We start from the raw sequence: 21,987 nt of genomic DNA, 5'->3' as shown, positions 1-21,987 counted from the left end.
AAATAACTAGAAATGCTGGACAGGAACAAATCCTTTCACTACTTTTTGTGGTATTTGTTCGATGGGGCTGTGACACGACGTACGACAGGTGTGTGTCACGTCCTTGTGCCAGGTGACCCCTGTTACTGAAGTGAAGTGTTATTCAGCTCGCTTTCGACCAAGACCATAAACGGTGTGATGCAAAATGTGCCTGGTTCCAGCGTGTCTGTAATTAGTGCAGTTAAATAGCTATACAGTTATCTTCCTTATTTCTATTCACGATGCTTGATATCCGCATCAATTTCATCCTGACAACGAAAAAGGAACGTGACGAAATTAAATTCTAAACGATTTCTGTAAAACGTGCATTGCGATGACGTAGTAGTAAACAGCCACATTACAGTTCGTCGATGGAGTAAGGAGACTGCCTCGACTGCAGTTCTCCAGCCTGTGCCTCGTTTGCAGTAAATCGGTCGGCCACGGTGAGGTGCGTCGCCAGCGGTGGCAGTGGTCGGTGGGAGATTTGAGAGCGGGGGCGGCGGCGGGGGCGGCCGGTCACCAGGAGAAGAAGCGGCGCGTGCAGGCGGCGACGCCGGCGCACGGCCGCGCCTCGGACAGCGCCGGACACGGCCGAGCGCCCGTCCTCAGCACGGCGCGGCTCCTGCGCGACTCGCCGGCTCCGCAAGAGGCGCTGCAGTCGGACCAGTCGCTCCACTCGCCGACCACGCAGCGCGATGCCGCCAGCCGCCTCACGCCGTGCTGTCCACCTGCGGCAGATACACGCTCTTATAACACGCTGTACTGGCAGCAGGATTTACACTACTGGCCATTGAAATTGTTACACCAAGAAGAAATGCAGATGATAAACGGGTATTCATTGGACAAATAATATACTAGTACTGACACGTGATTACATTTGCACGCAATTTTGGTGCATAGATCCTGAGAAATCAGTACTCAGAACAACCACCTATGGTCGTAATAACGGTCTTGATACGCCTGGGCATTGAGTCAAACAGAGCTTGGATAGCGTGTACAGGTACAGCTGCCTATGCAGCTTCAACACGATACCACAGTTCATTAAGAGTAGTGACTGGCGTATTGCGACGAACCAGTTGCTAGGCCACCATTTACCAGACGTTTTCAGTTGGTGAGAGATCTGGAGAATGTGCTGGCCAGGGCAGCAGTCGAACATTTTCTGTAGCCAGAAAGGCCCGTACAGAACCTGCAACATGCGGTCGTTGCATTATCTTGCTGAAATGTAGGGTTTCGCAGGGATAGAATGAAGGGTAGAGCCACGGGTCGTAACACATCTGAAATGTAACGTCCACTGTTCAAAGTGCTGCCAATGCCAACAAGAGGTGACCGAGACGTGTAACCAATGGCACCCCATACCATCACGCCGAGTGATACGCCAGTATGGCGATGACGAATACACACCTCCAATGTACGTTCACCGCAATGTCGCTAAACACACATGCGACCATCATGATGCTGTAAACATAACCTGGATTCATCCGAAAAAATGACGTTTTGCCATTCGTGGACTCAGGTTCGTCGTTGAGTACGCCATCGCAGGCGCTCCTGTCTGTGATGCAGCGTCAAGGGCAACCGCAACCACGGTCTCCGAGCTGATAGTCCATGCTGCTGCAACCGTCGTCGAACTGTTCGTGCAGATGGTTGATGTCTTGCAAACGTCTCTATCTGTTGACTCAGGGATCGAGACGTGGCTGCACGATCCGTTACAGCCATGCGGATAAGATGCATCTCCGTTGGGATCCAGCACGGCTTTCCGTATTACCCTCTTGAACCCACCGATTCCATATTCTGTTAACAGTTATTGTATCTCGACCAACGCGAGCAGCGATGTTGCGATACGATAAATCGCAATCGCGTTAGGCTACAATCCGACTTTACGAAAGTTGGAAACGTGATGGTACGCATTTCTTCTCCTTACACGAGGCATCACAACAACGTTTCACCAGGCAACGCCGGTCAACTGCTGTTTGTGTATGAGAAATCGCTTGGAAGCTTTCCTCATGTCAACACGTTCTAGGTGTCGCCACCGGCGCCAACCTTGTGTGAATGATCTGAAAAGCTAATCATTTGCATATCACACCATCTTCTTCCTGTCTGTTAAATTTCACGTCTGTGGTACGTCATCTTCGTGGTGTAGCAATTTTAAGGCCAGTAGTGTAAGATCAAATAAGGCTAAAGGAACCGATAATATTCCTTCAGAATTTCTAAATCATTGGGGGACCTGTGTAGAATGTATGAGTCTGGCGATGTACCATCTGACTTTCAAAAAAATATCACCCACACAATTCTGAACGCTGCAAGAGCTGACAAGTGCGAGAATTATCGAATAATTAGCTTAACAGCTCATGCAGCCAAATTGGTAACAAGACTAATATACAGAAGGACGCAAAAGAAAATTGAGTATGTGTGAGATGACGATTAGTTTGGCTTTAGGAAAGTTAAAGCCACTAGAGAGGCAATTATGACGTTGCGGTTGATGGTGGAAGCAAGACTAAAGAAAGATGAAGACACGTTCATAGGATTTGTCGACCTGGAAAATGCGTTCGACAATGTAAAATGATGCAACATGTTCGAAATTTTGAGAAAAATACGGGCAAGCTTTAGAGAAGATGGGTACTATACAATATGTGCAAGAGTCAAAACGGAATAACAAAAGGGTATAAGACAGGTATATAGTCTTTCGCCCGTACTGTTCAATATGTAGCCGGCCGGAGTGGCCGAGCGGTTCTAGGCGCTACAGTCTGGAATCGCGTGACCGCTACGGTCGCAGGTTCGAATCCTGCCTCGGGCATGGGTGCGTGTGATGTCCTTAGGTTAGTTAGGTTTAAGTAATTCTAAGTTCTAGGGGACTGGTGACCTCAGAAGTTAAGTCCCGTAGTGCTTAGAGCCATTTTTTGGTTCAATATGTACATCGAAGAAGCAACGACGAAAATAAAAGTTCAAGAACGGGATTAAAAATCTAGGTGGAAATCTGTCAATCATACGATTCGCTGATGACATTGCTATCCTCAGCGAAACTGAAGAAGAATTACATGATCTGCTGAATGGAACGAACAAAAGAAAGTGGATTCAGAGTAAATCGAAGAAAGGATTGTTGGTCACGAAGTAGATGAAGTTAAGGAATTCTGCACATAGGCAGTAAAATAGCCAATGACGGACGGAGCAAAGAGGACATCAAAAGCGGACCAGCACTGACAGAAAGGGCATTTCTGGCCATCAGAAGTCCACTACCATCAAAGATAGGCTTTAATTTGAGGAAGAAATTTCTGAGAATCTACGTTTGGAGCACAGAATTGTACGGTAGCGAAACATGGACTGTGTGACAACCGGAGAAGAACAGAATCTAAGCATTTGTGACGTGGTACTACAGACAAATGTTGAAAATTAGGTGGACTGATAAGATAAGGAATGAGGAGGTTTTTCTGCACAGAATCGGGGAGGAAAGGAAGATGTGGAAAACGCTGACAAGATATCAGGGAATGACTTCCATTGTACTACAGGAGGCTGTAGAAGACAAAATCTGTCGAGGAATACAGAGATAGGAATAGATCTACCAAATAATTGAGGACGTAGGTTGCAAGTGATATTCCTAGATGAATTGGTCGCCGTGGCGGGCAACATCAAACCAGGTAGAAGATTGATGAATGATGAAAATAACGAAAAATGTTGGCAGGTGAGAATACAGGTTGATGGGGTGGGGGGTGATCATGATATTCCCAAGTACCTATAACTTCTGTTGTCCTGTCACCTTCAAAAATAATCCTCAGCCGCGTGTGATATAAGGTGGATACTTGTCACGTGAGGTACGTCAATGTGCAGCTGAATGAAACCAATTTTATCATGCAATATGCAATTAGAATGGAGAAATAACACAGCCAATGGGTTGCAAGTAATTTCTTAGTAGTCTGACCTAGGTTTCGATATCTCTAAGGATGTCTTCTTCAGAACGAAATTTTAACAACTCTACAAGGTAATGCATAGAAAAACGTTTGACAGAAACATAGAAAGGTTACTTACGTAAAGTTATATTGCGAGAAAGCAGTCGTCAAGTTTTCGAGTAGACATGCTCGAGTCAAAAATAAAAAATAAAAAATGTTCCAGCATTTGGTACGTATACCTTGCAATGAACAACATCAGACTGATCGGTGCAATGGCTTACATTACTGCTGCGAAAATAGAACACTACTTGCGCCGCCTATCGGGGGTGGACGGTGACTTATGCCCATTTGCGACATTATAACAAAAACAATCGAATTACACAACAGTTAATTACAAAAAATATCAAAGGCTGAGAACTTAATGTATTTTTGAAAGTACAAAGTAGTCAAGAAAATGAACTACAACTAATAGTCGGCTATTAGGCTTTATTTTTTGAAAATCATCATCTGTGGGCTGCAATATATATGTATTTATGTGTATGGTATTTTCTTTTACGTATTAGAAACTGTACTTCCAGGTTAGAGACACTTTTGGCACTTTCTAGTTTAATGTAACATAATAATACTTCAAACGCATGATTACAAGTTCCTCGTTGCTGCTCTCTTTTGGTTTTAAAGCAGTATATATGCTTTCAAATTATCACTAGCATAGCACTGACAAAATGGACGCACACTTCCTTCATTTCTTTTTCAAAGTTTCTTAGTAACTATTGAATGTTATTGCCAACTCTTGAATGTCATAGTCAATTCTTGAATGTCTGAAATGTATGGTCTGTGTCTGAGTGTGTGTGTGCGTGTGCGTGTGTGTGTGTGTGTGTGTGTGTGTGTGTGTTTGTGTGATCCTTTGTCTGTGTATATGTGTGCAAGTGCACATGTGTGTTTTAGGTGTCAGTTGATATATCTTTCTGTTTTATTGGGTCTGTACTTGTATATCTGAATTTTTTTCAAATTTTTCATTTTATATACATACAGGTGTTAGGGGTGTAAGTGCCGATATTTCTATTTGTGACTAAGGACAGTGTAGTAAACAACATTACGCCATTATTCACTTCATTTAACAGGCTAGTACAGCTATTACGAGTAGTATGTCTTTGGGTTGGTTGATACCTCCAAAAAATGTGGCACAAGCGAGCCATTACCATATAATTTCCCCAGGGCAGCAGGCCAGGTATTGAAGTATGGACGCATGGACGCGACATAATAGTATGTACTGACAGCATAGTTCACTTCGCGGTGCAGTTGCAAGTGTGCAGAAAACAGAAGGTAGTAAACTATTTGCTGTGTTTGCAGGAAGACTATCAAAGACGCAGAGAAAAAGCAAGTAACACACTAAAGTAGGTACATATTAAGCTACCAATCATATCTGTACCTATACTCCTAGCACCATGTATATTTCTATACTGTATTTTGCTTTCGTTTATCATATGCTGCTTTCTTGCAACAGCTTTCCGGATGTGGTAGTTTCCTTGCATTGGAATACGACATTCATTATGGTTATTTATCCAGATACATACAAACATAAACTCTCTGCTAAATATGATAACAGATATGCAATAGTTTAAAAAAGCAACATAGAGGGTCACATATATCCAGAGAACTATTGCGAAAAACGAACAGGTGATAAACGAGAGCAAAATACAAAAAAGCTTAAAATACTAATATCAAGTGAAAAATTTTAAAAAAATTGCAGCTACACATATAAACAATTAAATTTACAGAAACATATACCAAATAACACATACACCCACACATACACACACACGCTACAGTTGGCAATAACATTCAATAGTTGGTAACAGCATTCAAAAGAAAACATGAAGGAAACGTTTATTCGTATTATCTGTGCTATGCTAGTATCTGAACTGCAATTTCTTGGAAGTCACACTGAAGCAATGTGCTGAGCACTGATGGAAACAAATGATATAAAATGTTTTAATATAATAATAATAATGCATTGTTATTTTTGATGAATATTAGTTACTTGTGGCTCGTTACAAGTGACGAGGACGGCAATGACAAGATATATTAGGAGGAGGTGTAGCAGTAACATATGTGACAACCCTCTCCTTCTCCCCCCCCCCCTCCTCCTCCTTCTTTAGAACCGCACCTGTGATCATGATTTCGATTTCGCTGTCTAAAAAGTAAAGGAGCTTGCAAGGGATGGTCATAATACTCGTAGTTAAACTACCACCTGGGAGAAATTAAGCAATTTTTATTTCATTTGCAAGTACACACCTGCTACATAGCGAAATCCCCGAGTCACATTTCAGTAGTACGTTCTCCTCCTTTTTTTTTCCTTCCTTTTTTTTCCTTCCTCTCTTGTGCCAACCTCTTCCCTCTTCATCTCAGATAGCACTTGCAGCCTACGTCCTCAGTTATTTGCCGGATGTATTACAGTCTCTGTCTTCCTCTACAGCTTTTGCCTTTTACAGTTCGCTCTAGTACTATGGAAGTCATTCCCTGATGTCTCATCAGATGTCCTATTATCCTGCTCGTTCTCCTTGTCAGTGTTGTTCACATATTCCTTCCGATTGTGCAAGAACCTCCTCATTCCTTGCCTTAACAGTCCACATAATTTTCAACATTCGTCTATAGCATCACATCTCAAGTGCTTCAATTCTCTTCTATTCCCTAGTTCTACAGAAGCCAAAACGAAATGGCATGCCCCACTGATGAACTGGGGTATCGTGTTGTAGTTCGTTCTCTACCTCAGAAGAAGAACAAGGGTGCAACAATTCATGTGCAATTGGTGGAAATTATGGTGACAATTCCCCATCATGTCACAGTTGTTGGGTCGTACAAAAACTTCCCGTCTTCTCAAAGAAATCTGAATGGCAAAGAACGAATGGCAGACCATTTCTACTCGAAGAACCGGGAATCGGAAGACATTTGGAGCCCCTAGTTATCGAACACCAGTGTATCACAATCGATACGAAAACCAGTCATGGATCAGTATATCAAAATCATGCAAAAAATGAAGAAGCTTACACGAGATACCTTAGCGTGGAGAGCTGCTTCAAACCACAATAAAAGCAACATTTTTTTTAAATAACGTACCTCATTTAGCCAGTAAACGCAAGCCTTCCGTGTAGAAAAAAAAATTTGTAGCAGACTGTCGGTCAACATTATGTGGTTCAGAGACAAGTCCAATCCATTCAAATTCTCTGCAGTTTTTTTGACTTTCTTACGTAGTAGCCGAAAAGTACGGAGTAAGATTTTAGAACTTTCTAAGGGTATGGAGCACAGCATGCTCACCCATTCGCAAGTGTTAGAGAGCAGTGCTCAGTGGTTTTGTGTAAGATAGATTTCGTTATGACAAAACTAATTTAAGCTTGTACAAATTTTATTGTCATTGATATCAGCTGTTCAAGCAAGTGAAAAATAGCCACTCACACAATCAACAAAATATACTTTAATGTATTCATGGTTTACAGCGAAAAAACTCAAAACCTGTACTTCTACCAGAGACAACGAACGCAAAGATTTAAAAGATAAGTATATCAACGATCGCCGAGGATTTGTCTATCAACGTATGTACTACTCAACCACGATGGTATTGCACTTGGCCGTTATCGGGAACACGCCGCGACGTTACAGCAAACAGGTACAGTGATGACTAAGGAAAGTGCATTGCACTGCCAATACTTTCACCCCAGTTGTGCATACACTGTCAATCCGGGTTACACGCTCACTCTCAATAAGCTGATCAAGTACCCTGTATCCTAGGTGCAATAATATTCTGGTCGATTATTATGTGGACAAAATAAAATTGGGACCTCAAAGTCAGTACCACAATGTACACCTTAGCGACCTACCCAACGTCCATCTCACCACTCTGGCGTGATCAAGGCAACAGAAGCTTGATTACCGTTAGGAGTTCTCTGCTCATTATTTAACTCACTGAATTCCAAGTGATGTAGGCACATTTTCATTCCAGTGTGTCAGAAATGCCAAGTAATGTGCCACAACTACAACATCTCAGATCATATTGCTGTCTTCATTCACTGATATTACAGTGACAGAGATGTAGAAAAGGTTTGTCAGTCGTTAATAGCTCTTTGGGAAAAATAAAGTAGAAGATCAATTACTATATCCATTTATGAGTTCTACATCGTGTCGTACAAAAAAGTGCACTTCACGCAGATTCTTGATATTACTAACTGTAATACTCATGGACGACTATTTTCCTTCCACGTTTTATGGTTGAAGAAAATTGACATTTTTGTTAAATCAGTTTGCTTAAACTCGTTTTTTGTTAATTCCCAAGTTGGGCCCAGTTGGGATCTCACTTTTTTTTTCCTGTACGGTACACATGTGAAGTGGTAGTGTGTTGGAAGCACTGCGTCTCCTTGCATGTTATGCTGTTTAACAGAAAGTAACTGCAACTTCAGCATAACGGAAAAGCGAGCGGTCTCGAGAATTCACATCTTTAATTATTACCAAGCGTCCTCTGTAATCCCCGTGCGTGCATTATAGGAAACGCTGAACATCCTCTACAGCACAGCTGAAGCAGCGAAACACGTAGTTAATCGAGAGGGTCTCTGACTGCTGTCGTAATGACAGCTATGTTTACAAATACCTATAAAAAAAATCAGGAAGCATGTTTCCACCGCATGTCTGTAAACAAATGAGTGTTTCAGAAACAGTGCTGTGTTTGTTTATGATCGTCAACGAAAGCTCTACGTGTAAACGGGAACTGGAAACGCTCATGCTCCCATCTGGTGGCCACGTTTATTGAGCGGGTGGACGGATATTACCGTAAACAATACCCGCGGGATGACCTTGACGCTTCTGAAAGCTGGCTTGGCGACGACGCAGAATCGCAGATAGCGTTCAGTGGTAGCTCACCAACTTCGCCACGGAGTTTACGGTAACGGCTATTTTATTGTGCGCTGAAGAAACTCGTTCGTTAACGACCACGTGGATGAATTTAGTATTTTTGGTTAGACACTGAAGTGATGGTTTTCAGAAACTGTGAATTCATAATTTATTTCGCTTGAGAAGAGTGATGTCACTGTAATTATTTAACAGAACAAGTCATAATTACATTTTATATCGATGATAAATCTTTGACTCTGTGTTATTTCTTCAATTTTAGACAGGGTACAACAAAAGAGCATGGACACACTTCCAGGACACATTCCTCATATAGAAGAAGAAAATATGTTATATGGTGATGCGTTCGGGAAAAGCTAATTTCCATGTCAGAACTCGTTTTCTGTAACTCTTTATAGTCCTTCCATTATGCGGAACAGGTAGGAACATAGGAACAGGAAGCAACTATCCCACATGAATCTCTGTCTTGCACGAAATGTTCAAAATACCCTCCGTTAGCTATACACTGTATCCCGAATGTGCTGGGTCATCGTTAGAGTATTTCATATAGTTTTGTAGGCTTCCACATCATATCAACAATTTATTAATAAAATACAAAGTTGTTCAAAAAGATGAACCGGACACATATAATTTTTATTTAACGATATATCATTTGGATATCAGTAACACACATCCATGGAAAGAAAAGGATCTAGAATTTCGAGTACCATGGCTAGAGCGCTGATAGTTGAGTAAACAACCGCTGGAGTATCCGCGCCAATGAGCAATCAATTGTAAGACGCCTCGCCGGCAACACAAGGTTTTCTGCTTTCTTGAGTTCGGTCGAAGTAAGTCGGCAAATTCGATGCAGACGGAATTTTGTCTAAGATTCGATGCGGAAAACGATAAACACTTACAACAAACTGGATGTCCAATTCCCCACTTTCAGCTAGCACTTAGATGTTTGTCGTGCAGCAGGAGCAGAACATATCGAACGTTTATGACCTGCGTTCATAAACTTTAAAACCTTTCTGTTTGCATACGTGTACAGATTATTCGTATTCAATTTATGTTTAAAGATTTTAAAATTATTTTTATTGGGACCGTCTTTACGAATACCTCTGAGTTGGACGTTTGTCCAATGCGATTGGATGTAAGAATATGAGATTCTAACAAATAAATGTCATGAGTTTTTGGCCAAAAGTTGACATCTTTGTTGATGATTTGCTCTGGAGCGCTGACAGTTGAGTAAACAACCACTGGAGAACCCGCCCCAATGATTGTGAAACTGTATTAATATTCCATGGAGAGGCCTGGAAAACGAGTATCAAAATAAAAAGTTAACAAACTCATGTTGACCTACTTCTAAGAGCAGAAATTCTTTAAGGAAAATGTCAGCACCACTTGTACTTTAATTTCCATTTTAAATTACGACCAGTTTCAGTCCCTAAGGCCATTATCTAATAGTATCTACATGATATCATAAAACAAAATACAACAGAATTAGTCAGATGGTGTAGAATGTTGCAGTAAACATCATCAGCAAGAAATCAAATATATAAATGTTCAAAACAACTCGTCGACACACGTCATAAAGGTAACAAATTAAAAAGTCATGTAGTGTGAACCGGTCTACTATTAAATGGATACATACAACTAAATAATGTTTAAAAACATTTTAACAAACATCATGAAAACACCATAATGACATAGACATAGTATGTCGTCGCTTGCAATCTAGGCAATCGACATATGTCTCCTGTACTTACAAGTCCGGCATCCTGAGAGGGCACAGGCTTACTGCTGAGGTGTGCCAGCAGAGGCACTTAAGGGGGAAAACCACATTATTGGGTTCAAAAACTGTGATTTTTTTCATTGCATAAACCGTTAGCTTAGCTATCTCAAAATTTCAAAGCGAAATTCTCATTCGTTGAGATTTTAGATAGTGTACAAGACATGACAAAAGCAATAATGGCGACATACTATCACATGACTTCCACGGATGAAAATCCTCGACACGAGTATTGCCCAGAGGGAGAAGACAGCTGGTGCGAGTGGCAGAAACGAACAGCTCTTGGAATGGAACATGAATCTCACCCTACTCCATTGCACCCCGACCTATAGAAGTAAATTCTTCCAATATATGAAGATTTATCAAGGGGTGAATTACTGGAGAGATTTTTAGGTGGCCACACGCAAAATTCGAATGGAAGTTTTAATTGCACTATTTGGCGATTAGCTCCTAAATATTTGCACTCCGGACTAAAAGTCGTTGAGTTGGTATCGTATTTAGCAGCGGGCTTATTCAATGAAGGAAATTCGTCCCCGCTGATGGTAATGAACGAGGCAGGAATTGTAGTAGGCACGCAAAGCTTCAGTTATACCGAACAAATGGATAACCAGCGGGTGAGCCGGCAGAATCGACGTAGTTCATTGGAATCGAAGGAAGGTCGGAAAGCCCGGAAAGCGCTGCTGCAAGCGCACAACGAAGCCTATGAGGAAGAAAATGGATTACTATATGGTGCTGGAATCGCAGATTAATCGGTAAGCATTTTACATTATTTTTAACTTCCTAGAACTTCTAGTTTCCAAGAATTTATTTGTCAAACGCGTTCACCTCGAAGTGACTTTTTCAACATTTGCGTACGGTCTAATTTAAAAAGTATAGAATCGATCATTATGAAAATTGATAGCATGATTCTTTATAAAATTACGAATTATATGAACCAACATGTGAGATGATATCATGATTTTAAAGACACTTTTATTTGCATAATCAGAGAAAAAAATCCTGAAAATCGAAATAAATTGTTCCAACGCCTGCAAAATTTTTTATTTCTATTTTTTTTAACATGTATTGAGGTTCATATTCTTAGAAAATAAGTTATTAATGTAAAATCAAATAATCAAATCCTTTTTGATTTCAGGTGAAAGTCGGAATGGCTACACTGCACGCAATTGGTGAACTGTATTCACAACCTTCAGCGGACATCACAGCGTAACTTCGTTATTTTTGGCTGAAATTATCCAAAAACTGTTACAAAAACTGGTCGAAATATGAATGAAATAATTTAAAAATTTGATTAAATTCTAATTAATTCTTTCTACAAAAAAAATCCCAAAAAATGTGTGTCAAACAGACTCCTAATGTGGCTTCCCCCCTTAAATAGGAGGCAGGCAAGTTACAAGTAGGGTCTGTAGGGGGCACGAAGGTTAGCAGGAAGAGGCATGTCAGAGTACTGTCAAGGACGCGTATTAAAAATATTTACAAAAAGTAATATTAGTAAAGAGAGAGCACAGCTAACGACGCTAAGAGACCCTTTTTTTGTTTTTATGAGTCATCAGATTGGCTTTGTGCGGTCCACCACGAATTCCTCTCCTGTGCCAACATTTCATCTCAGAGTAGCACTTGCAAACTACGTCCTCACTCATTTGCTGGATGTATTCCAATATCTGTCTTCCTCAATAATTTTTACCCTCCACCGCGCCCTCTAGTACCATGGAAGATATTCCCAGATATCTTAACAGATGTCCTGTCATCCTGTCCCTTCTTCTTGTTAGTATTTTCCATACATTCCTTTTCTCTCCGATTTTGCGGAGAACCTCCTCATTCTTTACCTTGTCAGTCCACGTAATTTTCAACATTCGTCTGTAGCACCACATCTCAAATGCATCGATTCTCTTCTGTTCCTTTTCTCCCGCAGTCTATGTTTCACTACCATACAACGCTGAACGCATATTCTCAGAAATTTCTTCCTCAAATTGAAGACAATGTTTTATTCTAGCACACTTCTCTTGACCAGGAATGCCATTTTTCTCAGTACTATTCTACTTTTTAGGTTCTCCTTGCTCCGCCCGTCATTAACTATTTTGCTGCCTAGGTAGCACGATTCCTGAACTTCATCTACTTCATAACCATCAATCCTGGCTTTAAGTTTCTCGCTGTTCTCATTTCTGCTACTTCTCATTACTTTCGTATTTCTTCGATTTACTCTCTATTCAGAATATGAACGCATTAGACTGTTCATTCCATTCAGCAGACCATGATATTCTTCTTCATTTACACTAAGGATAGCAACGTCATCAGCTAATCTTATCGTTGACTTCTTTTCGTCTTGAATTTCGGTTTCACTCTTGAATCTTTCTTTTATTTCCACCGTTGCTTCTTTGATGTACAGATTGAACAGAAGGGGGAAAGACTATATCCCTGTTTTGCAGCCTTTTACATGCTGTAAATGTAGCTCACCCCTGTTTTCCTCAGAATTTCGAAAATCTTGCACCATTCGGCATTGTCAAATGCATTTTCCAGGTCGAAAAATCCTATGAAAGTGTCTTAATTTTTCTTTAGTCTTGCTTCCATTCTCAACCGTAACGCCGGCCGGAGTGGCCGTGCGGTTCTAGGCGCTACAGTCTGGAGCCGCGTGACCGCTACTGTTGCAGGTTCGAATCCTGCCTCGGGCATGGATGTGTGTGTATTCCTTAGGTTAGTTAGGTTTAAGTAGTTCTAAGTTCTAGGGGACTGATGACTATAGCAGTTAAGTCCCATAGTGCTCAGAGCTATTCAACCGCAACGTCAGAACTGCCACTCTGGTCCATTTAACCTTTCTAAAGCCAAACTGGTCGTCATCTAACACATCCTTAATTTTCTTTTCTATTATGCTGAATATTATTCTTGTCAGAAACTTGGATGCATGAGCTGTTAATCTGACTGTGCAATAATTCTCGCACTTATCAGTGGATGACATTCTTTCGAAAGTCAGATGGTATATCGACAGACTCAAACATTCTACAAACCAACATAAATAATCGTTTTGTTGCCACTTCCCTAATCATTTTAGAAATTGCGATAGGATGTTATCCATCCCTTCTGCCTTGTTTGATCTTAAGTCTTCGTTATCTCTTTTAAATCCTGGTTTTAATACCGGATTTCCTGTATCTTCTATGTCGACTCCTGTTTCTTCTTCCATCACACCAGACGAATCTCCCCCCTCACAGAGATCTTCAGTGTACTCTTTCCAACTATCTGATCTCTTGTCTGCATTTAACAGTATACACTTCCCATTGCACTCTAAATGTTACCACCCATGCTTTAATTTCACCGAAGGTTGTTCTGATTTTCCTTCTCTCATCGACCAAATGAAGTATTTTTTCCCGTACACCTGGTTTCTTCGCAGTTATCTTCTCTGTGATTATCCTTTTCAGAGATGGCCATTCCTTTTCAAACGAACTGCCAACTGAGCTATTAAACTATTATTTATGGCAGTATCTACAGCCTCAAAGAGGCGCATCGTACTTCATGGGGCACTGATCCTTCCTGACTAGTCTCTTAAACTTAACCCTACTCTCCATCCTTACTAAATTGTAATTTGAGTCTATATCTGCTCTTGGGTATCTCTTACAATCGAGTGTCTGATTTCGGAATCTCTGTCTCACCATGATGTAATCTAACTGAAATCTTTCCACATCACCCGGCCTTTTCCAAGTATGCCTCCTCCTCTTCTGATTCTTGAATAGAGTACTCGCTATTACTAGCTGAAATATATTACAGAATTCGATTAGTCTTTCCCCTCTGTCATTCCTTGTCTCAAGCCCATATTCTCCTGTAACCTTTTCTTCTACACATTCTCCTACAACTGCATTCCAGTCCTTCATGACTACTAGATTTTCGTCTCCCTCTATGTACTGTATTAACCTTCAATATCCTCATATACTTTCCATATCTGTTCTTCTTCAGCTTGCGATGTCGACATATATACCTGAACTATCGTAGCCGGTGTTGGTTTGCCGTCGATTCCGATGAGAACAAGCCTGTCACTGAACTCTTCACAGTAACACAATTCCTGCCATACCTTCCTATTCATAGCGAATCCGACTCGCGTTCTACCATTTTCTGCTGCTCTTGATACTACCCTATACTCAACTGTCCAAAAAGCCATGCCCTCTTTCCATTCCACTTCACTTACGCACACTATATCTAGATTGAGCGATTGGCTTTCCCTTTTCAGATTTTCTAGCTTCCCTACCACATTCAGACTTCTGATATTCCTCGCCCCGACTCGTAGAATGTTATCCTTTCGTTGGTTATTCAAGCTTTCTCTAATGGGCACCTCCCCTTTGGCAGTCCCCTCCCGGAGATCCGAATGGGGGACTATTGTGGAATCTTTTGCCAATAGAGAGATCGTCATGACACTTTTTCAATTCCAGGATACATGTCCTGTGGATACACATTATGTGCCCTTAATTCGGTGGTTTGCATTGCCTTCTGCAACCTAATGCCGTTGATCATTTGGATTCTTCCGCCTTTAGGATCAATTTCCCACCCCAAGGGCAAGAGAGAGCCCTAAACCTCTGTCTGACCCCCCCCCCCCCCCTCCCGACTTTGACAAGGCCGTTGGCAGAGTGAGGGTGACTTCTTCTGCAGGAAGTCTTTGGCCACCAACACTGATAATTTTATTCAAAATTTAAGCGGTGACGTGGTTACAACCCGGGACCGAGGACGTTCTGATTACTAATCGAAAACGCTACCCCCTGTTTTCCCTATTTTGTTCGTGATTGTTAGTTGCATTTTGTGAGGGCTGACGTCACTTGACACCCGTTCAAGTTCATTGTTGAACACCTTACTCAGGGTTTTATTTTATTTTATTTATTTTTTTCAGAGGGCAGTCAGCCCTCTGAACACGATAAGCTACCGTGGCGGGTATCTTTAGAGCACGTGTGCTACTCAGAGACCCTACGAGGAACGAAAAGGCTGTTCGGAAACCAACGATAGTAAACGAAGGGAAGCACCAAAGGATATCAGTGCATACAATTGCGTCTCCATCATTGTTACGTAGCTCTGTCTAAAATGTTCAAGGATCACCAATGTCAAAAGGAATTTAGCTAACATGAAAGTTTTTTAGGTATTGTACACCGTCATACGGTAAAAAACTGTCACTGATGAAACCAACGTTCCGGCCACCCTTGAAACGGCCTCCTTCTGGATCTACTGACCCAAGAAACTCTCCACTGACTCCGGCCGCGGAAACTTATGTAGTTACATCAGACGGAACTGTTCCCAGAGCCACAGTAATCTTTTAGTACAGGCTACATGAAGCGCGTGCACGAAGAACCATTAACGCACATGCGGTAAAGCGATTACCGAGCACATTTTATGGACCATTCAGTTAGTCAGCAAAACCAAGTAAGTGGTGTGTGTAAGAGTATGTAGCTGCCGTGTAACTTCCAGGCGGCCTTCGCACCAGTGGTTACAAATTTGTTACGTTGTAGAGAAAATCGTTGTGGTCAGGCAGGTAGGAAGAAGAAACCGCATTAATCTTCAGTTTCCTACACTAATGAGAAATGCCAGTGAGCGGTATAGAAAATTAGACAGAAAAACCAATGAACTTGGAATAATTACCCATAGTATCTTTTGTGATTTTCTAGACACAAATAGCCGCCGTGATATCTCTGGAATCATAAAGTGTCAGGATGGGTGGCAGGTGTTTGCTACTAATGTAACGATATCAAAAACCTTTCAGACACCAGGTGTACTACACCAGCATTCGTAATTTTGAGAACGTTTCTAACACAGTTTGAAATAAAGCTTACGACAGCTATTGACAGCAAGACACTGATTCAACATTTTTAAGGAACAATGCATAAATCAGCGGAGCAGCTTGAAGTAGACTTCATCAGAATAGTGTGAAATTCAGAACCCGGGATTTCTTTAGAAGAGTGGAAATGAGGGAGAAGGGAGGGAGAGAATATCAGTCTTCTTACAGGTTTGAAGCGACCTGCCACAAATTCGTCTCATGTACCTACATCCTCGTCTCAGCGTAGCACTTGGCCACAATGTCCTCAATTCTTTAATGGATATTTCTAATCCCTACTGTACTATCTCCAGCTTCCTTGAGTATTGCGGCAGTTACTGCCTCTTGACATATATTCCATCAACATGCCCCTCCTTCCTGTCAGTGTTTTCCAAACATTCCTTTCCTCGCCGACTCTGCACAGAACCTTCTCATTCGCTATTAGTTTATCATTTTTTCAACATCCTTCTATGCAGCCATAAAAACATTTGGCCATCTATCTTATGATGTAAAAATGCTGACAAATAATAATTTAAAAACGAATTGAAGTTATTTCTTCTACTCCAAAGATGGTTGTGTTTCATTCATGATATTTTATTGTAGATTGATTAAAATAAAAATTCAGTTCTGTAAAAGGTCAGTATGTTGCCACAATTTACACAGAGAAAATGTTTCTTATTTGTAAAAAATGGTTCAAATGGCTCTGAGCACTATGGGACTCATCTGCTGAGGTCATTAGTCCCCTAGAACTTAGAACTAGTTTAACCTAACTAACCTAAGGACATCACAAACATCCATGCCCGAGGCAGGATTCGAACCTGCGACCGTAGCGGTCTTGCGGTTTCAGACTGCAGCGCCTTTAACCGCACGGCCACTTCGGCCGGCCTCTTATATGTAACGATATGATCCATGGAAGAGGCAAAAAGTCAAGTAAACTGACAGATATCTCGGGATGAGATACATCTAGTAATGAGTACCAAACATTGAAAACAGTACTGTGTGATAACTGAAGTTGACACTGGCTTCGACGGAAAGCAGTAGCGGCCCAGAGTCTTTCGATTTCCGTCTACTTCTAGCGAATGAGATCCCAGGAGATAAGGAGTCGAGAAAAGTGGAACTCAGTAGGCATGCTACCGTCTAATCACTGAAAAATTCAAAACAGGAGACTCAGAAGTTATATCAAACAAGATGACGGATTGGTTAAGATAAAGCGGAGAGTGATTCAAATCATCGTCTAGTTGCAGTGGCATTCCTGTAACAAGTTGATGGGCGATTATTTCTTGCATTCTTGTGTAACAACCTCGAGCTCATTCTCGAGTCACCTCGACGTCGAAATGAAGCCAAAATCTCACATTTCTTCACACTTTCCAATGTTTGAATGAGCGTCACATCTGTGCGACTGTGAACACTTGTTTGCTGAAAGATAAGACAAGTTAGCCGGCCGGAGTTGTCGAACGGTTATAGGCGCTTCAGTCTGGAACCGCACGACCGCTACGGTCGCAGGTTCGAATCCTGCCTCGGGCATGGATGTGTGTGGTGTCCTTAGGTTAGTTAAGTTTAATTAGTTCTAAGTTCTAGGCGACTGATGACCTCAGAAGTTAAGTCGCATAGTGCTCAGAGCCATTTTTTGATAAGGCAAGTTACACTTCATGTCAGCAACTGTCTGATACTTGACTCCTTTTACAGCATCTTTACAGAAATCTAGTTAACATTAGAAATTAAGGGAGTTACTTGCAAACATCTTAACGCTGTGAAGAAAGTACGGATTCAAAGTACTACGACTTGTAATTGATTAGGCATTAGGACGCAGTCGCGGCATGATTCCGGCCGTCCGAATGGTCTTTAGCCATCGTTCATTTGTTGCAGTTCGCTTACATGTTACTGTTTAACATAAACGGTGAAGGAGCTACCATAGTGTGTCATCGATCTGGAAGGGTGTCATACAACTGAGTTGCGGAAATGTAAACGGAGGTGAATGACCAACATTTCTGCCTGCGGCTTGCCGTATCGTGAAATAACAGTCAACGTGGCGCGTAATGCTGCTGGCATGTGTGGGAGAAATGCGCCATAGAGAGTGGAATGAGTCATAAACTCGATGTGTACCGCGTGATGTGTGACATGGGCAGCGGGTGACGGACAGCTTATGCCCAAGGCAGTGACGTAGAACAGGCCCTCGTTACGAGTGAAAGCTCACAGCGATGGGATACCTCTGCGTTGCAGCTGCGTGAATGTAGTCTTTTGTACAGAATAGCTCTCTCTTATGTCAAGCCAACGACACCTCTGACTGTAATGGATTGCACCGTATCATCAAGCAAGGAACTGATGATGGATCTTAGCCAGTAGTAGCTGAGTTCGCTGACATCGTACAAATAACACTGGGCACTACAGTACTGACAGATATACGAATTGGCAGTCATTTTTAAAGTGTCCAACCTCAATTGAGATCACAATGATTGAGCAGTTTGTTTGAAAATCACGGGGGTTATTAATTCATACAAAACGACTGCCTAGCTCGGCACCCGCCTCCGTGACCAGTGTCGTACACGCACGCTTGAACGATGACGCCTAGGTCGGAGGCAGCCAGTTCGAACCTGGGATGTGAAAGAAATGTTCATCGTCAGCATTAAGTCAGGAATGGAAGAATGGGCGTACAACTATTTCAGCATGTCAATATCTTTGGTTAAATTCGAAGCCTCACAGCTATGTCTCGTGGAGTAGGAACTTATGATATTTTTATTGTCGCGTGTGTATATTAATTTCGTCTCCCATTTGGTGCTATTCGAATGAAGCAGCCTGTGTGCGGCACCGAGTTTCAAATTCCAGTTACTCATCGTCAGCACCTACACATGACACTACACACACACTTCTCGAGTAACTGCCGCCATACTCGGTGGTGGTGGTGGTTAGTGTTTAACGTCCCGTCGACAACGAGGTCATTAGAGACGGAGCGCAAGCTCGGGTTAGGGAAGGATTGGGAAGGAAATCGGCCGTGCCCTTTCAGAGGAACCATCCCGGCATTTGCCTGAAACGATTTAGGGAAATCACGGAAAACCTAAATCAGGATGGCTGGAGACGGGATTGAACCGTCGTCCTCCCGAATGCGAGTCCAGTGTGCTAACCACTGCGCCACCTCGCTCGGTGCCATACTCGGGAAATAGTAGAGCGACACTAAATTTGTAGCCGGACAGGACAAATAATTTTAATTTTTAAGACTTTCTCTCTGATTCATACACACTGTTGCAAACCTAGCCTGTCCATCTAACTGAAAATCATATTTAAATAAATTTGGAGTCTTACAGGTGATCGATTCGTTCTTGACGTTCGACCTACAGTTAATATTTCTGGACATGAAGTAAACACTCGTTTTGGACTACATTTTAGGAGCTAATCCAATTTCCACAACCGGTATTGAAAATAGCCAGTCGGATGGATAAAATATGCCTCCACACCTTGAATACGAACCTTACTCTTTCACGACAGAGATCTGGGTTGGAGCAACGGTATGTTAACTTGTGAAATTTGCAGTTTACCAGTGTAACTGTAGATGAAGAAAACAGTCATTCAGGTGCATCGTAATAGTGATTTTTATACTATCCTTGATAATACTATTCACTGAAGCGTAGAATCGCCGTTGTAGACATGAAACACTCCAATCCCCACTAGAGAACCCCACGCAGGTCGGCAGAAGGGCGAGGTAGCTTCCCAAGTCATTTGACATGTTTCAGGTTTTCCCAGAGTATCTCATCTAAAGCCTTTGTGGGCCACTCCACACACACAATTGCAACCAGAGGGGATCTTTCGCGCTACAGAGAAATGTGAGCTATTTAGAAACTTCTTTACCCATGATATCAGTTTACCCTGTCGCGGCTCTCGGCTGGAGTCTGTGTTTTTGCGGGCGACGTCCTTACTGCAGAGCTATCCAGACACTATTCAGGACTCGCTTTCACAACTTCACTTCTCGCACCTCTTATCCCACTTTCTGCTTACGTTGTGAGACTAGCCGCCCCAGGACAGAGTATTTTGCGGAGATATGGCTCAGCTACAGCTTAGATCGTTTCGAGGATGAATCTGCAGGTAGCAGAATTCCTTCACTTCCCCTTCTTCGTGGTCATCATTCTTGACGATAACTCCCTCACTCATCACATTTGTGCTCTCATTACTTTCGTCTTTCTTCGGTTTACTCTCAGTCCATATTCAGTTATCATTAGATTGTCGTTCCAATTGGTACGTCCTGTAATTCTTCCTCATTGTCACTGAGGATGCCAATGTCAAAAACGAATCTTATCGTTGATATTCTTTAATCCTGAATTTCGATCTTACTACTAAACCTATATTTTATAACCTGTTTTTTATAACATATATTTTATAACTTCGATGTACAGATTGAACAGCAGGGGAGAAAGATTGCATCGCTTTCTTACACTGTTTGTAATACTAGAACTTCTTTTTCGGTTTTCCATCCTTCATAAAGCACAACGTCAGGACTGCCGCTCTGGGGCCTTTACCTTTCCTAAAGCCCAACTACTCATCACTAAGGGATTCTCAGTTCTCCTGGATGTTATTCTTGCCAGCAACTTGGATGCACGACCTATTTGTCTCAGAGTGTTTCCAAAACTGTTTGGATGATATTATTCCGAAATTCTTATGAAATCTTTACAGTCTCATAGATTCTACACATCGGCTCGAATAATGTTTGGTTTGTCACTTCCACCAATGACTTTATAAATTAGGAATGAATGTTATCTATGCCTTCTGTCTCATTTGGTCGCTTTTAATTTCCCCGAAGATTGATTTGTCTTTTCAGTATGCTGAATCTATCTTCACAACCGCCGTTGTTTTCGATGTAGTCGTATTCTTGCTGTTTCTCCTGCAGTTACTTCGCCTTAGTCAACATGCACTTCCTATTTATTTCACAAAGAATTTATTTATCGTTTCCTGAACGCTTTTGAAATTTCTTCTTTCGTGAATAAACTGGCATACACTGTCTGACATAATAAGTTAAGCACTTAGAAGGGGAGGAGGAAATGAAATGAAACTTCACATGTTGAAAGGATATCTGACGTTATTCCAATGATCAAATAATCGAGTCAAATTTACTTACAAGTTGGCAGTATGACTACACTTACCAGTATGTCGTTGCACTGCCACGCGCTCGGATGCAAGCAGTGATTCTGTTGGGAAGGGTGTCATATAGCAGTTGTATCCTCTAATGAGGCAATATGGCCCACAGCTGTTGTAACTGATGCTTGGTATCTTGGACTGGGACAGACTTCAGGGCTGGTCCCACACATGTTCTATAGGTGACATTTCTGGGGACCTTGGTGGCTGAGGGAGTACCTCAACATCACACATACACTATGTCATCAAATCTATCCGGACACCCCCCAAAACATACGTTTTTCATATCAGGTGCATTGTGCTGCCACCTACTGCCAGGCACTCCATGTCAGCTACCTCAGTAGTCATCAGACATCGTGAGAGAGCAGAATGGGGCGCTTCGCGGAACTCACGGACTTCGAACGTGATCAGGTGACGGGAGTCACTTGTGTCATACGTCTGTACGCGAAATTTCGACACTGCTAAACATCCCCAGGTCCACTGTTTCCGATGTGATAGTGAAGTGGAAACGTGAAGGGACACGTACAGCA

At 41.9% G+C, this 21,987-nt stretch overlaps 1 protein-coding gene across 1 annotated transcript in view; it reads right to left on the bottom strand.

The window, feature by feature from the left end:
* Nucleotides 1-220: 220 nt before the first annotated feature.
* The window catches only part of LOC124795929 (spondin-2-like), a 259,765-nt gene continuing 237,998 nt past the window's right edge, over nucleotides 221-21,987 (bottom strand). The window contains exons 8-9 of the mRNA XM_047260010.1: nucleotides 581-746; nucleotides 221-287 (exon numbers count right to left, since the gene is read on the bottom strand). Coding sequence (XP_047115966.1) covers nucleotides 221-287; nucleotides 581-746 — 233 coding nt within the window. The remainder of the gene's footprint in view (nucleotides 288-580; nucleotides 747-21,987) is intronic.

This window comes from Schistocerca piceifrons, chromosome 4 (genome assembly GCF_021461385.2).
Source record: "Schistocerca piceifrons isolate TAMUIC-IGC-003096 chromosome 4, iqSchPice1.1, whole genome shotgun sequence".
In the NCBI taxonomy this organism is placed as follows: Eukaryota; Metazoa; Arthropoda; class Insecta; order Orthoptera; family Acrididae; genus Schistocerca; species Schistocerca piceifrons.
Note: the sequence above shows the minus strand (reverse complement) of the source record. Positions and strands in the feature narration are given on the sequence as shown.